This window comes from Geospiza fortis, unplaced genomic scaffold (assembly GCF_000277835.1).
Source record: "Geospiza fortis unplaced genomic scaffold, GeoFor_1.0 scaffold425, whole genome shotgun sequence".
Lineage (NCBI taxonomy): Eukaryota > Metazoa > Chordata > Aves > Passeriformes > Thraupidae > Geospiza > Geospiza fortis.
Genome location: NW_005054387.1, coordinates 2,573,267 through 2,586,667, shown reverse-complemented (window position 1 = coordinate 2,586,667; position 13,401 = coordinate 2,573,267). Strand labels below are relative to the sequence as shown.

Genomic DNA, 13,401 nt, shown 5'->3' with positions numbered 1-13,401 from the left:
GGGGTGTGGAGGTGTCTGGTCTTGGGAGGGGGCTCTCAGGGATTGTTGGGGGTGGTCCTGCAGGGTCTGTTCCCCACCGTGAGTCCTTTGGAGCTCCTCTGCAGCTGTGGGTACTGGAGCTGGTGCTCAGAGGATGAAGAGCATCCCTAGACCCCAGCCCCAGTGGGGAGGCTGACCCTGGCCTTCCCCTGTCCCCACAGATGGCTGGCATGTCGCCTGGCTGTCACCTGGTGCCGGCAGAAGCTTCATGCAGAGCTGAAGATCGGCTCCTTTGGCTTCTTCTGGGCCCAGAACATCAGCCTCAAGTTCCAGCGGGAGCAGCAGACTGTGGTGGGTACCTGGGCAAGGGGTGGTCGCTGCCAGACAAGGCAGGGAGGGTGGTTGCTGTCACTTCCAGGCTGGCAGCAAATCCATGGAGCCACTCTCATGTTGAGCACCCTCATGGCTGGTGCCAGGCCCTTCCTTCTATGGCCAGACTTGGGGTTTTGGCTGCTCCTTGCATGATCCCAGGCACTGGGAGTGGAGTGGGAATGTTGAGATGAGCATCACAAGGCAGAGCCAAGTTGTTTCTTCTCTGACCTAGCTGTGTGTCCCTACAGGAGATCGACAACGTCTGGATCTCCAGCAAACTGAGCCGGGAGCTGCCGTACGTGCCCCCACCCCAGCTCCCTGCCTGCTCCCTTTGGGGGTCTGCCTCACCCCTCGCCCTGCTTGCCATCCTGCTGCCTTTACACCTTTCTGCCATCCTTATTGCCCTGTGGTCAGCTCTGTGAGGGAGTGACCCACGCTTGGAGGTGATGGTGTCTTGTGGGTGCCCTTGTGCTGGTCCTGCACATCCCTGGGGTAGGGGGAATCCCTGGTGGCAGGGCCAGGCGTGCCAAGTGTGAGCTCTTGTCAGAGCTGCCTGTGCTGTTGCTCCCCAGGCGCTACTTTGAGCTGTGTTTTGGCGAGGTGCGAATCCGCACGGATCTCCAGAAAGGCCCTGGGTTCCAGCCGTCTGTCCCGGAGGCTCCCAGAGAAGCTGATGGAAATGAAAGCAGGACAGAGCTGACCCTTAAACCCTCCCTGCTGAGGCTCCTTAGCCAGGTGAGGCACTGGCTCGGTGAGAGGCTGCTGTGGGCTGCACTGCTGTCGGGTATCCCTCACAGCAGCACCTTCCCCCCAGCTCTTTTCCATCCACATGGATTCCATCAACATCATGGTTCTGCACGTGGCCACCTCAGAGTCTCTCTGGCACATCCAGGCCAGCCAGACACGTCTCCTCCTCAATGGCAATGGGAAGAGGTAATGCTGTGCTCGTACCCCTGTCTGCTTCCAGGGCAGGGAAGCTCCTCTGAGCCCAGCCTTGTGTGTGTCCTCTCTCTGTCCCACTCAGCAGCATCCCATGTCACCTGTGGTGTGACGCATTAACCTCCTCTGAGGCTGGCCTGGTTCCTTTTCCTGTCACAGGAAGCTTGAGTTGTGCGTTCTCTCAATAATGTGGCGTGCATGGAGTTAGGGCATGCTCTGCTTTCGGGAGCACTTGGAGCAGGGACCTGAGGGTCCCTGTGTCCCACAGGAAAGAGGGCAGGAACTTGTTTTGGCAGCAGCAAGACCCACATCCTCCTTCTGTTCTCTGCTCTCCCCAGCCTGACGTGCGAGGTGAGCCTGACAAAGGTGAACAGCAAAGTGCTCCGGAGCAGCCAGCTGGTGAGTGCTGGAGGAGGGAGAAATGCCACACTTGGAACCTGGGCACTGCCTCTCTGGGACACGCTGAGGACCTGTCCCAGGTGTCCCCGAGGCTGGGTGATGCTGCCAGGTGCTGGGCTGTCTGCTGTGCCCAGCTCTCCACCTGCAGCAGGCGCTGGGAGGGCAGTGTGTGACTCCCTGTGTGCTCCCTGCTGTGTCCCCTGTGCACAGGATGACACGTGCCTGGCAGAGCTGGCCCTGGCGCTCTCCCTGTCGCTGGAGATCAGCAGCAAGCGGCGCCTGGTGGGCGTCCGGCTCTGCGTCCGCACGCTGCAGGCAGAGCTGCACGAGGGGCTGTTCTGCAGCCCCCTCCTGCACCACGTCACTGCTGGGGCCCAGCACAGCAGCGTGGGGGAAGAGCCTAGCACAGGTCAGGACAAGGACAGGAACAAGTTTGGGGCAGGGCAGGGGCTGGTGGCCCCCATGGTTGCACTGGAGCCAGAGGTGTTTGGCTGTGGGATCACTCCCTCTCACTCCTGAGTGTGGGGGTTTGGGCAGGTCCTTCCCGTGACTCTCTCTGTCCTTCTCCAGGCCCAGGGGAGCCCTCGAAATCCCTGTCTGTGCTGAGCAGGGACACACTGAAGCTCATCCCCAGGAGGGTGGAGATGAAGCTGGAGAACACCAGCATGGTGCTGTCCATGAACAGCCAGAAGAGGTGAGGGGCTGTCTGAGTCAAAGTAATGCTGGGGACATGGACCTAGGGACAACTGTGCCGTTCCCTTCTTCTCCTTTGGCTCTGCTAGACTGCAGAGAGTGAGTCCTAGAGCCCGCTCCAGTGGGAAGGACTGAGCTGGGCTCTTGGGGAGGGAGGAAGGCATGTGAGCTGGTTCTCCAGCAGGACAGCTGACAGGATCCTCAGGCGATGGGATGAGAGCACTGGGCTGTGCTGCAGCTGGGCTGCTGTGTTTGTCCATGCCAGCATGCTGGTCAGCTGCTGATGAGAGACAGGGAGATGGAGGACGTGACAGTGCAGTTCCCTCCTGGCAGTGACTCCCTGTGTCTTCCAGGCACCTCACCTGGAGCCTGAAGCTGCTGCAGTTTCTATATCAGCGTGAGGAGGAGCAAATCCCATTGCGCAACTTCACGCCCACCTCAGACCTGGACCAAATGAGTGTAGACCTCCAGCTGGAGGGCAAGTAGCTTGGAGGGCATTGATGGGACAGGGCTGCCATCACTGCCCTCTGCCACCCCTCATTTGTGCTCCTGTGTCCCCCCAGATGGCCTTCTCCTGTCCCAGAGCCGCCAGCGCATCGTGTGCCTCAACTCCCTGAAGACCAGTGTGCAGGTGAGCGAGCGCTGGGCACACTCTGTCCCCTGGGGGTGGCTGGTTTGGCTCCTGGCACGAGTTTTTTGCCACCTGGCCCTTTCCCTGCTCTAGGTCACAGCCATTGACCTCTCGGCTGCTGTGCTGCTCAACACCTGCATCATCCACTACCGTCACCAAGAGTTTTCGCACTGGCTGGGGCTGTTGGCACAGGAATACAGGTGCCAGGCGGTGCCTGTCCCCAGCCAAGGGCACAAGGGAAGGTAAACTTGGCCTCAGTGCAGCTGCTGGTATCACAGCTTGTTTCCTCTTGCTGGCCATGCTCTGGCATGGTGCCTGGGCACTCAGCACCTTATCTGTGCACCACCTGTGGGGTGGGGAGGTTGGTCAGGAGGTGATCAGGGAGCCCCTGCAGAGAGGACATCCCTCTGGGCCTGCTCCCTGCCAGGCTCCCAGTAACAGCCCATCCTGCTTGTCCTGTGCAGGAGCTATCCCCAAATCCTAGCACCCATCATCCTGTGTGCCTCGCTGTCCAACGTCAATGTGTCCGTGCAGCTGGGGGACACGCCACCCTTCGCCTTGGGCTTCAACTCCATCTCTGCAGGTACAGGCTGGATCAGGGAGGTGCTGGGCTCTTCTTGGGGTCTGACAGAGAGGCAGCAGGGTGGGAATGGAGAAGGTGGTGCTGCCCGTGTGTGTGTGTGTGTGGGCAGGGGCTGTGGATCCCTGCCTGGTTGTGTCTGGGGTGCCCATGTTTGTGTGAGCCTTGCCTGCAGTTCCCCCCTCCTCTGTGCCCACAGACTACCAGCACCTGCGGCCGCAGAGCGTGCACCAGCGAGCAGTGGTGGCCGTGGACCACCTGTGCTGGCGAGTGGGCAACGACTCCCACATCCAGCGTGCCCCACATCCCCCCAACATGCACGTGTGGGGAGAGGCCCTCATCCTCGACTCCTTCAACCTCCAGGTGAGGGGCGAGCTGAGGGACCAAGGGATGGCTTTCAGTCTCAGACTCCATGTAGGTGGCACAGGGATGTCCTGCAGCCTGAGAGTGATCATTCTGTTTGTCCTGCAGGGCAGCTACAACCAGCCCCTGGGCATGTCCAGTGCCCAGTCAGATACACTCTTCCTGGATTGCACCATCCGGGGGCTGCAAGTGGAATCATCTGACACCTGCACTGAGTGCCTGGCCAGGGTCCTGCCCCTGTTCTGCCCAAAGCCTGGTGGGGCTGAACTTGCCAAGCAGCCACCCTCTGCCTCCAGTGAGCCCTGGGGGCTGCTCTGGAAGGTGGATCTGAAGGTGGAGGATGTGAACCTGTTCACACTCTCAGCTGTAGTGGGTAAGTAGCATCCAAACTGATCCCAGATGGCTGTCCTGGAATAACCCCGCAGTCAGATGAACCTGGCATGTTGTGCTGTGCCTCCTCTGTGCCTCCAGCACTGACATGCTGTCTCTCCAGGTGCCCTGGAGCTGCGGCTGGACACGCTGACTGTCCTGGGAAGTGCTGAGAGCTGCACGCTCAGCGTCCAGGGCATGGTGCTGGCCTTGGTGAAGAGCATCACTGAGAAGATGCAGCCGTGCTGCAAAGCTCCTGCCATCCCCAACCCGGTGGCCAATGTCTCTGTGCTCTCTGTCACCTACCACAGCAGCATCCGCTCCCTGGAGGTTGGTTTGGCTGTTGGGCCACTGCTTTGTCCTGTTCTGGGGTAGATGGGGCACGGGGAGGATTGGCTGGCACGAAAGGTGCTGTGGGGAGGACGGGGCTGTTCTGTGCTGGCCCTGGCAGTGACGTGGTGCCTGCTCACTCTCTCTGGTGCAGGTGCAGTGCGGCGAGGGGCTGGCAGTGCTGTGGAGCCCACCTGACCACATGCACCTGTACCATCACACCCTGGCCACCCTGCAGTGCCACGAGGCCTTGCGCAGCGCCCTCGGCCACAGGACGCTTCCCTCCCTGCCCCCAGAGAGCCCCGTGTCCCACCCAGCCACCCCTACTGAGTCACTAGCACCCCTCCAGCCAAAAGGGCCCCCTCCCAAAAGACTCCTGTCGCTGTCCCTGGAGCTGAGCTGCCCCGAGCTGGCCGCTGGCTTGTATGGACACAGCATCTTCAGCTTCAAGGAGGTGGAGGTGAAGCTGCTGCCGGAGCTGGAGGAGGTCGTCCGGCACCGCGACGCCTTCCCCACCCTGCGCACCCTCCGCAACCGCGGCTGGGCCTTCTCCTTCGCCAGCGTGACCATCGAGTTCCCCTACCAGTACGACTTCTCCCGCACGCTGGACGCTGCCGTGGGCGTGCAGAAATGGCTGAAGGGCCTGCACCGACCCGGGCGCCCCTCCAGCACGGCCCTGCCCCCCGACCTCCTGCTCAAAGTCACCCACTTCTCCTGGGTCTTCCTGGATGACGTCTTTGAGGTCAAGTTGCGAGACAACTACGAGCTGATGAAGGACGAGAGCAAGGAGAGCGCCAAGCGCCTGCAGCTGCTGGACGCCAAGGTGGCCGCGCTGCGCAAGCAGCATGGGGAGCTGCTGCCTGCCCGCAAGATCGAGGAGCTCTACGCCTCGCTGGAGAAGAAGAACATCGAGATCTACATCCAGCGCTCGCGGCGCCTCTACGCCAACACGCCCATGAGGAGGGCCCTCCTCACCTGGACCCTGGCCCACCTGGAGCTGGTGGCCATGGCTGATGAGTCCTTCCATGGCACGGAGCGTGTGTTGGAGCAGATGAGGGACATGGATGACGTCAGCCCGTTCCCCCCAGAGGGTCTGGAGATGGTCACGCAGTGGTGCCGCATGATGAAGGGCACAGTTGGCAGCTTCTTTGGTGAGTTGCTTTGTGGGAGGGTGCCGTTGGAGGACAGCATGATGGCTGTGTGGCCTGGCCTGGCACCACGTGGTGTGTAACCAGGGAGGGAAGACGATTTTTGGAAATTCAAAGGGAGTGGGAAGGAAGCAGAGATGTGACAGGATGATGGCTCCTACTGTGTCCCAGAGTGGGGGGCTGCCTGTCTCTCTGCTGCCCCATCCCTCAGCCCTTCCTCCCCCTGCAGTGCGGATCCGTGACTACCCCCGGTACCTGTTTGAGATCCGGAACTGGCAGCTCTCGGGCCGGCTGCTTGGGGCTGAGCAGTGTGGCCAGGCCTGCTCCCGGCGCCGCCAGCTCCTGAAGCTGGGGCTGCCCTGGGGCGATGCCACGGTGGAGAGGAACATGCCACCCTTGAAGTTCTACCATGACTTTCACTGTAAGACCTGGAGGGATGTGGGGGTCTCTGGTGGGGTAGGGACAGGGCAAATGGCTGCCAAGAGCCAACCTCTGTGTTCCCAGCTGTGATCTCCCAGTACACCATCGTGTGGGGGCCCTGCTGGGACCCAGCCTGGACCCTCATCGGCCAGTGTGTGGATCTCCTCACCAAGCCCTCAGAGGACCCCAGTGCCCCATTGCCCTGGTGGGACAAGAGCCGCCTTCTCTTCCATGGAAACTGGCACATGGACATTGAACAGGCCAACCTGCACCAGCTGGCCACCGAGGTGGGTGCTTCTGGACTGGGGAACAGCATGGTGTGGGGTCAGCTCACACCTGCCTCTCCTCACACCTGCCTTGCAGGACCCCTACAACACTACAGAGAACATGCACTGGGAGTGGAGCCAACTCTCCTTCCACTGGAAGCCCGGGCAGTTTGTCTTCAAGGGCAACCTGGATATCAATGTCCGGACAGCCTCCAAGTGAGTGTGGGGCCACGAGCATGGGGGGCCCTCACCAGTGCTGGAGGGTGACTGGGGTCTCTTTCTACATTCAGATATGACGACTGCTGCTTCCTGCACCTGCCTGACCTGTGCATGACACTGGACCTGCAGTGGCTGTGCCATGGGAACCCCCATGACCACCACGGCGTGGTGCTGCGCTCCCCCGAGTTCCTGCCCGAGGTGCCAGTGGGGCAGCAGTATGACTCCTACCGTGCCTTCCGCTCCGAGAACCTCAACCTCTCCATCCGGATGGACCTGACACAACCCAGTAAAGGTGGCTGACAGCATCCTGGGGATCCCTTGTGGGGATAGGGCAGGGCATACTTGTTGTGGGTTGGGTCCTGGCCCCATGGTGCTGGCTGATGGTGGGTATATTCTCAGAGTACTCCCAGCCCCGGATCCTGCTCTACAGCAGCACCCTCCGCTGGATGCAGAATTTTTGGGCCACGTGGACCAGCGTGACACGGCCCATCTGCCGTGGGAAGCTCTTCAACAACATGAAACCCAGCAAGAAGAAGCTGGGACAGCACTACAAGCAGTTGTCCTATACTGCACTCTTCCCTCGGCTGCAGGTAATTCCCAGGGAATCGAGTGTTTCCTCCCTGCTCTGCCTCTGCTGGACTCTCAGCTCTGCTCTCTGCTCCCTCTCAAGGTGCATTACTGGGCCTCCTTTGCCCAGCAGCGGGGGATCCAGGTGGAATGCTGCCAGGGACACATCTTCACTCGGGGCACACAGAGGCTCATCCCACAAGGTGAGTGGGAATCCTGCCAGCAGCAGTTGCAGGCACAGCAGGGCCCTGGCTGACCCCTGTCCCTGTCCCCCAGCTGGCACGGTGATGAGACGCCTCATTTCGGAGTGGAGCATCACACAGATGGTGAGTGACCTGAGCCAGGTCACCGTGCACCTCATGGCCTCCACTTGTGATGAGAATGCTGACCACCAGCTCGACACTCTGGTGAAGAAAACCCACCTGCTGAGCCTGTCCTCCCTCACCTACCAGCGGCACAGCAACCGCACGGCTGAGGAGGTACCACTGCAAACAGGGCACAGCAGCTTGTGCTGGCCTGGTGGCAACTCCAGGACAAGGGGATGTTGGTTGTTGGATGCAATGGGGAAGGGATTTGTCTGGGGAAGAGAGAATTTCAGGGCCTCCAATCCAAGCACCTGATTTAGTGCCCATGCTGTGGTCACTGGGGTGATCTGGGCTCTAATCCCCAAGCTCTGCCTGAAAGGCTGGCAGGGCTCATAATCCCAGTGCATGAGGCCACTGGGCAGGACCAGGGGTGGCTTTGCTGTGCTGAGGCACTGTCCCTCTGTGCCCAGGAGCTGCCCCTGCGTGATGGGGACGACGGTTTCCACACGCATCAGCTGCACTTGGTGGACCTGCGGGCGTCCTGGACCACCACGAACCGGGACATCGCCTTCGGCCTCTACGATGGCTACAAGAAAGCGGCTGTGCTCAAGCGGAACCTGTCCACCGAGGCCCTGAAGGGGCTGAAGATCGACACACAGCTGCAGGCCAAGAAGCTGAAACGTGGCCCACTCTCTGCTCACTCCATCCCTGCCAGAGTGACCGCTCCCATCACCAGTGGCCGTCCTGAGAGAGCCTCCTCAGGGGGTGAGCACAGTGGGGAGAGAGGAGCAAGGGGAAGCCCACAGCTCAAAGCTGTGCCTGTTTTCATTCTGTATATTTGTGACATCCCCCCACAGCTTTGCACTGACCTTTCTCCTTCCCCAGGAGCCTACATGCTGCAGAAGCTCATTGAGGAGACGGACAAGTTTGTGGTTTTCACAGAAGAGGAGTCGGGGGCCAGCGAGCAGCTCTGCGGCATCGCCGCCTGCCAGACCGACGACATCTACAACCGCAACTGCCTCATTGAGCTGGTCAACTGCCAGGTACCTGCCTGTCCCCACAGCCTGGCTCTGACAGGGGCTGTGCCTGCCCCAGAAAGATCCGTCAGACCCCTGGGGTCTTTCCCTCCACAGATGGTTCTGCGTGGTGCAGAGACAGAGGGCTGTGTGATCGTGTCTGCTGCGAAGGCACAGCTGCTGCAGTGCCAGCACCACCCTGCCTGGTACGGGGACACTCTGAAGCAGAAGACATCCTGGACATGTTTGCTGGATGGCATGCAGTACTTTGCCACAACAGAGAGCAGCCCCTCTGAGGGGGAGCATGGCCAGCTCTGGCTAGAGGTGAGCGTGTGGTGGGTGAGCTACATGGGGGACAGGCAGTGCTGTCAGTGTCCTGGCCAAACCAAACCAGGGAAAGTGGGGACAGCCAGCAGTGCCTCCTTGCTTCTCCAGGTGAAAAATATTGAGGAGCATCGTCAGCGGAGCCTGGACTCGGTGCAGGAGCTGATGGAGAGCGGGCAGGCAGTGGGAGGCATGGTCAGCACCACCACAGGTACTGCCCACAGCCCTGGCTGCTGTGCCTACCCCAGTCCCACTCGGGTGTGACCCCAAGGCTGATAGAGCTGAGAGCGCCTGTCCTGTCCCTGTGTGGCTCCAGGAGGTGGCTGATGCTCCAAGCCCTGCACTGTGCAGTCCCACTGTGCTGGGACACTGCAGTCTGACTGTGGTCCCTCTGCCTGTCCCCAGACTGGAATCAGCCCTCGGAAGCCCAGCAGACCCAGCAGGTGCAGAGGATCATCTCTCGCTGCAGCTGCCGCATGTACTACATCAGCTACAGCCACGACATCGACCCCGAGCTGGCCACGCAGATAAAGCCCCCTGAGACCCCTGCCAACCAGGAGAAGGAGGATCTGCTGAAGAAGCAGGAGGGTGGGTGCAGCCAGGCAGTGTGCTGTGGGGGTTAGAGCTCTGGGCTGACCCATGGCTAACTCCAGGGGTGATCTCTTTTGGCCCTGCTGAGGTCAGAGGGCTGCATACAGGAGGGATCCCCAACACATTTCTGGCCATGCTGAGGCCCCACTTGCCCTTTGTGTCCCTGCAGGAGCTGTGGACACCTTCACCCTGATCCACCACGACCTGGAGATCTCCACCAACCCCGCACAGTATGCAATGATCCTCGACATAGTCAACAACCTGCTGCTGCACGTGGAGCCCAAACGCAAGGTACCCACGGGGCTCCAGGTGTCTGTGCCACTCACTGCACCCTGGCAGTCCTAACCTTGCCCTGTTCTGTGTCCAGGAGCACAGTGAGAAGAAGCAGCGGGTGCGTTTCCAGCTGGAGATCTCCAGCAACCCTGAGGAGCAGCGCAGCAGTATCCTACACCTGCAGGAGGCTGTGAGACAGCACGTGGCCCAGATCCGGCAGCTGGAGAAGCAGATGTACTCCAACATGAAGGTGAGCCCACATCCCTGGCTCCCTGGGCTCCCCACTCCGGGGCAGAGGGTGCTGAGGGTTGTCTGTCCTTCAGTCCTTGAAGGATGACAGCAAAAACGAGGTCCTGCTTGATCTGAACCACCGGCTGCAGCAGCAGCTGAGCCAGGAAAAAGCTGACCTGCAGCTGGAGAGTGAGGAGCTGAACATACTGATCAGGTAGGACAAGGGGGAATGGCTTTAAACTGAGACTGGGTTTGGATTGGATATGAGGGAGAAATTCTTCCCAGTGAGGCACTGGCACAGGTTGCCCAGAGAAGCTGTGGCTGCCCCATCTCTGGTGGTATTCAAGGATAGGCTGGATGGGGCTTGGAGCAAACTGTGACAGTGGGAGGTGTCCAACCCAAATCATTCTGATTCTATGATCTCAGCTTTCCCCAGCATTGTATCTAGGACTCCCACATCTCAGCTCTCTCCTCTGTGCTGCAGGTGCTTCAAGGACTTCCAGCTGCAGCGAGCCAACAAGATGGAGCTGCGAAAGCAGCCGGAGGACGTGAGTGTGGCACGCAGGACTGAGTTCTACTTTGCCCAGGCACGCTGGCGCCTGACAGAGGAGGATGGGCAGCTGGGCATTGCTGAGCTGGAGCTCCAGCGTTTCCTCTACAGCAAGGTGTGGAGTTGGACAGTGCCCACAGCCCCTGAGCTGGGGATGGGGACATTGGGAGCTGATGGCTTTGTCTGCACAGGTCAACAAGTCTGATGACACGGCTGAGCATCTGCTGGAACTGGGCTGGGTGACCATGAACAACCTGCTGCCCAACGCTGTGTACAAGGCAAGTGGCAGCTTGGGGAGCAGCTCTGCATCCTGGGGACCCACGTGGTGTGGGCAGAGTGGCCTGTCCTCACCTCAGCCACCCATCCTCTTCCCTGCAGGTGGTGCTGCGTCCCCAGAGCTCCTGCCAGTCCGGCCGGCAGCTGGCCCTGAGGATTTTCAGCAAGGTCCGGCCTCCCGTGGGAGGCATCTCCATCAAGGAGCATTTTGAGGTGCCAGGGCTCGGCTGGGAGGTGCCAGGGTCTCTGTGGGGCACAGGCAGTGTGTGCCTGGCTCTGACATGTCACTTCCCCACAGGTGAACGTGGTGCCTCTCACCATCCAGCTCACCCACCAGTTCTTCCACAGAATGATGGGTTTCTTCTTCCCTGGCCGTAATGTGGAGGAGGAGGAGGTGGGGGATGAGGAAGATAAGTCCAAGCTGGTGACAACAGGTGAGAGGCTCATGATCACCCTCCTCTCTGGATGTCCTTGAGCTGCTCTGGCTGCACAGCCAGGATTATGCTTGTGGGCAGCTGCTGTCCAGCCATGAGCTGAGGAACAGGGATTTGTGGTCTCCCCTGTGGACAGGGAGATGGTGGGAGGGTTGGGGTCGTGGCTAACCCCTGGCTGGACACCACCTTGCACCCTGTTTGCCCCAGGGATCCCCGTGGTGAAGCCACGGCAGCTGATCGGGGCCGATGACTCGCTGGGCTCAGGGAAGGGAGTTGCTCAGGGACTGAACCGGACATCAGGGGTCAGAAGATCGTTCCGAAAAGCACCTGAGGTACCTCCTGCTGCCGTGAGGGGGGAATCTGAGAGCCCTGCTGTGGTGCCAGTCTGTTTTCCTTAACTGCAGGGCTGGGTAGCCATGTCCTCCCACACTTCCCTCCTACGCTTGTCTGCTTTCTCCTGCTCCCTCCCACCATGAGGATTTGCATCCTTTACAACCAGGCGCCTGCACGCTTGATGTGATCCCTGTATCTCATTTTTCCAGCACCGTGCCAGAGCAGCTCTCACCTCTCCCTGATGAAGCAATGCTGTGGCCTAGTGCCCGGCTGTCCCTTCCCTGCTGGTTCCTGGCTGTGTCCCTTCTCCTTCCCTTCTGCTCATGGCTTCTGCTCTGTCCCCAGCATCCCGTGGATGACATCGACAAGATGAAGGAGCGTGCAGCCATGAACAACTCCTTCATCTACATCAAGATCCCGCAGGTGCCACTCTGTGTCAGCTACAAGGTGTGGGACCAGTGGGACAGGGTGTGCTTGGGGTGGTCTGGGCCATCGTCCCCACACTGCCTGACATCTCTGTCACACAGGGGGAGAAGAACAGCGTGGACTGGGGTGACCTGAACCTGGTGCTGCCATGCCTGGAGTACCACAACAACACATGGACATGGCTGGACTTTGCCATGGCGGTGAAGAGGGACAGCCGCAAAGCCTTGGTGGCACAGGTACGTGGGACCACATCCCTGAGGCTGCCAGAGCTGCTCTGCCCAGGATGGAGGTGGTGACCCCAGGGTGGGTGGCACGTTCCCCAGCGTGGGGAGCAGCTGCACTGGCTCAGGCTGTCACCTGGGGTGTGGCTGAGCCCCCTGACTCCGGGCCAGGTGATCAAGGAGAAACTGCGCCTGAAGCCGGCGGCGGGCGCGGAGGCCCGGGGGAAGCTGGAGAACAAATCCGACGGGACCATCCAGCAGCAGGAGGAGGACGAGAAGGCTCGGCTGCTCATCGGGCTGAGCGTGGGCGAGAAGAACCCCAGCAAGAAGTCGATCTTCGGCAGGCGCAAATGACGGCAGCACCCGGCAGGCCGGGAAGGGACTTGGGGTGCCCGTGCTCCCCCCCAACCTGGGGGGACACCCCAGAGGTGAAGGGGGGGCTGTGCTGCTCAGTGGTGCCCGAGGAGGGCTCAGCCACATGCAGGCCCTCGGTAGCCCCGTTGTTGTGGGGCAGGGGTGGAGCAGCACGGGCATGTGGGGCACAGGGTGCTCCGGGGCTGCTTTATGGGGTGCAGAACCCTCGTGCCAAGGGCCCCTGGGAGCTTCCCCCCCTCCCTGCTGTGCGGGTGCTGGGCCCAGCCCCTGGGCCTGGTGAAGCAGCAGGATCGCTCCAGGCTGGGAAAAAGGGGAACGGGAGAGAGTTTAATAAAGAGTTTTTAATTTGGAACAGGCTCGGGGCAGTGCCTCACCCTGCAGTGCTGGGCTCAGCACCATGCTCCATCTCAGCCTGGCAGCCCCCATCCTTGGGGGTTTCACCCCTTGCCCTCCCCCAGCAGTTGCTCAGGGCACCCCTGGGCTCAGCCTGTGCCTTTACCCCCCTGCAGTCCTCTCGGTGAGCCCAGGGCCATGCCGGGGCTCAGCAGGGACTGCAGGCACCCCCTCAGGGCTGCAGCACTCAGAGAGAGAAGGAAAGGTTGAAGGAGGAGACCCGGAGTGTGCAATGAGGGCTCCCGGAGAGGGGCTGGGATCAGTCCCGGGGGTCCTGGGGTACGGGTGGGATCAGTCACGGGTGGGTGAGCAACCCCCAGGTGTGTAGTGGGGGTCCCAGATAGGGGGGGATCGGTCACGGCTGGGCGTCACCGTGCA

At 60.9% G+C, this 13,401-nt stretch overlaps 1 protein-coding gene across 1 annotated transcript; it reads left to right on the top strand.

Moving 5' to 3' along the window:
- Positions 1 to 206: 206 nt before the first annotated feature.
- KIAA0100 (KIAA0100 ortholog) lies at positions 207 to 12,986 on the top strand. The gene is made up of 38 exons (XM_031060665.1): positions 207 to 330; positions 600 to 646; positions 924 to 1,086; positions 1,166 to 1,284; positions 1,629 to 1,689; positions 1,900 to 2,098; positions 2,260 to 2,383; positions 2,736 to 2,860; positions 2,946 to 3,013; positions 3,107 to 3,255; positions 3,478 to 3,596; positions 3,793 to 3,956; positions 4,065 to 4,329; positions 4,450 to 4,655; positions 4,810 to 5,806; positions 6,033 to 6,224; positions 6,308 to 6,510; positions 6,587 to 6,705; positions 6,780 to 7,000; positions 7,108 to 7,298; positions 7,379 to 7,478; positions 7,552 to 7,754; positions 8,051 to 8,345; positions 8,466 to 8,623; positions 8,714 to 8,920; positions 9,032 to 9,131; positions 9,326 to 9,508; positions 9,681 to 9,802; positions 9,879 to 10,034; positions 10,108 to 10,229; positions 10,500 to 10,680; positions 10,757 to 10,843; positions 10,944 to 11,054; positions 11,140 to 11,275; positions 11,483 to 11,607; positions 11,954 to 12,055; positions 12,136 to 12,270; positions 12,427 to 12,986. The coding sequence occupies exons 4-38, from the start codon at positions 1,181 to 1,183 to the stop codon at positions 12,607 to 12,609; spliced, it is 6,213 nt and encodes a 2,070-aa protein (XP_030916525.1). The 5' UTR covers positions 207 to 330; positions 600 to 646; positions 924 to 1,086; positions 1,166 to 1,180; the 3' UTR covers positions 12,610 to 12,986.
- Positions 12,987 to 13,401: the final 415 nt, after the last annotated feature.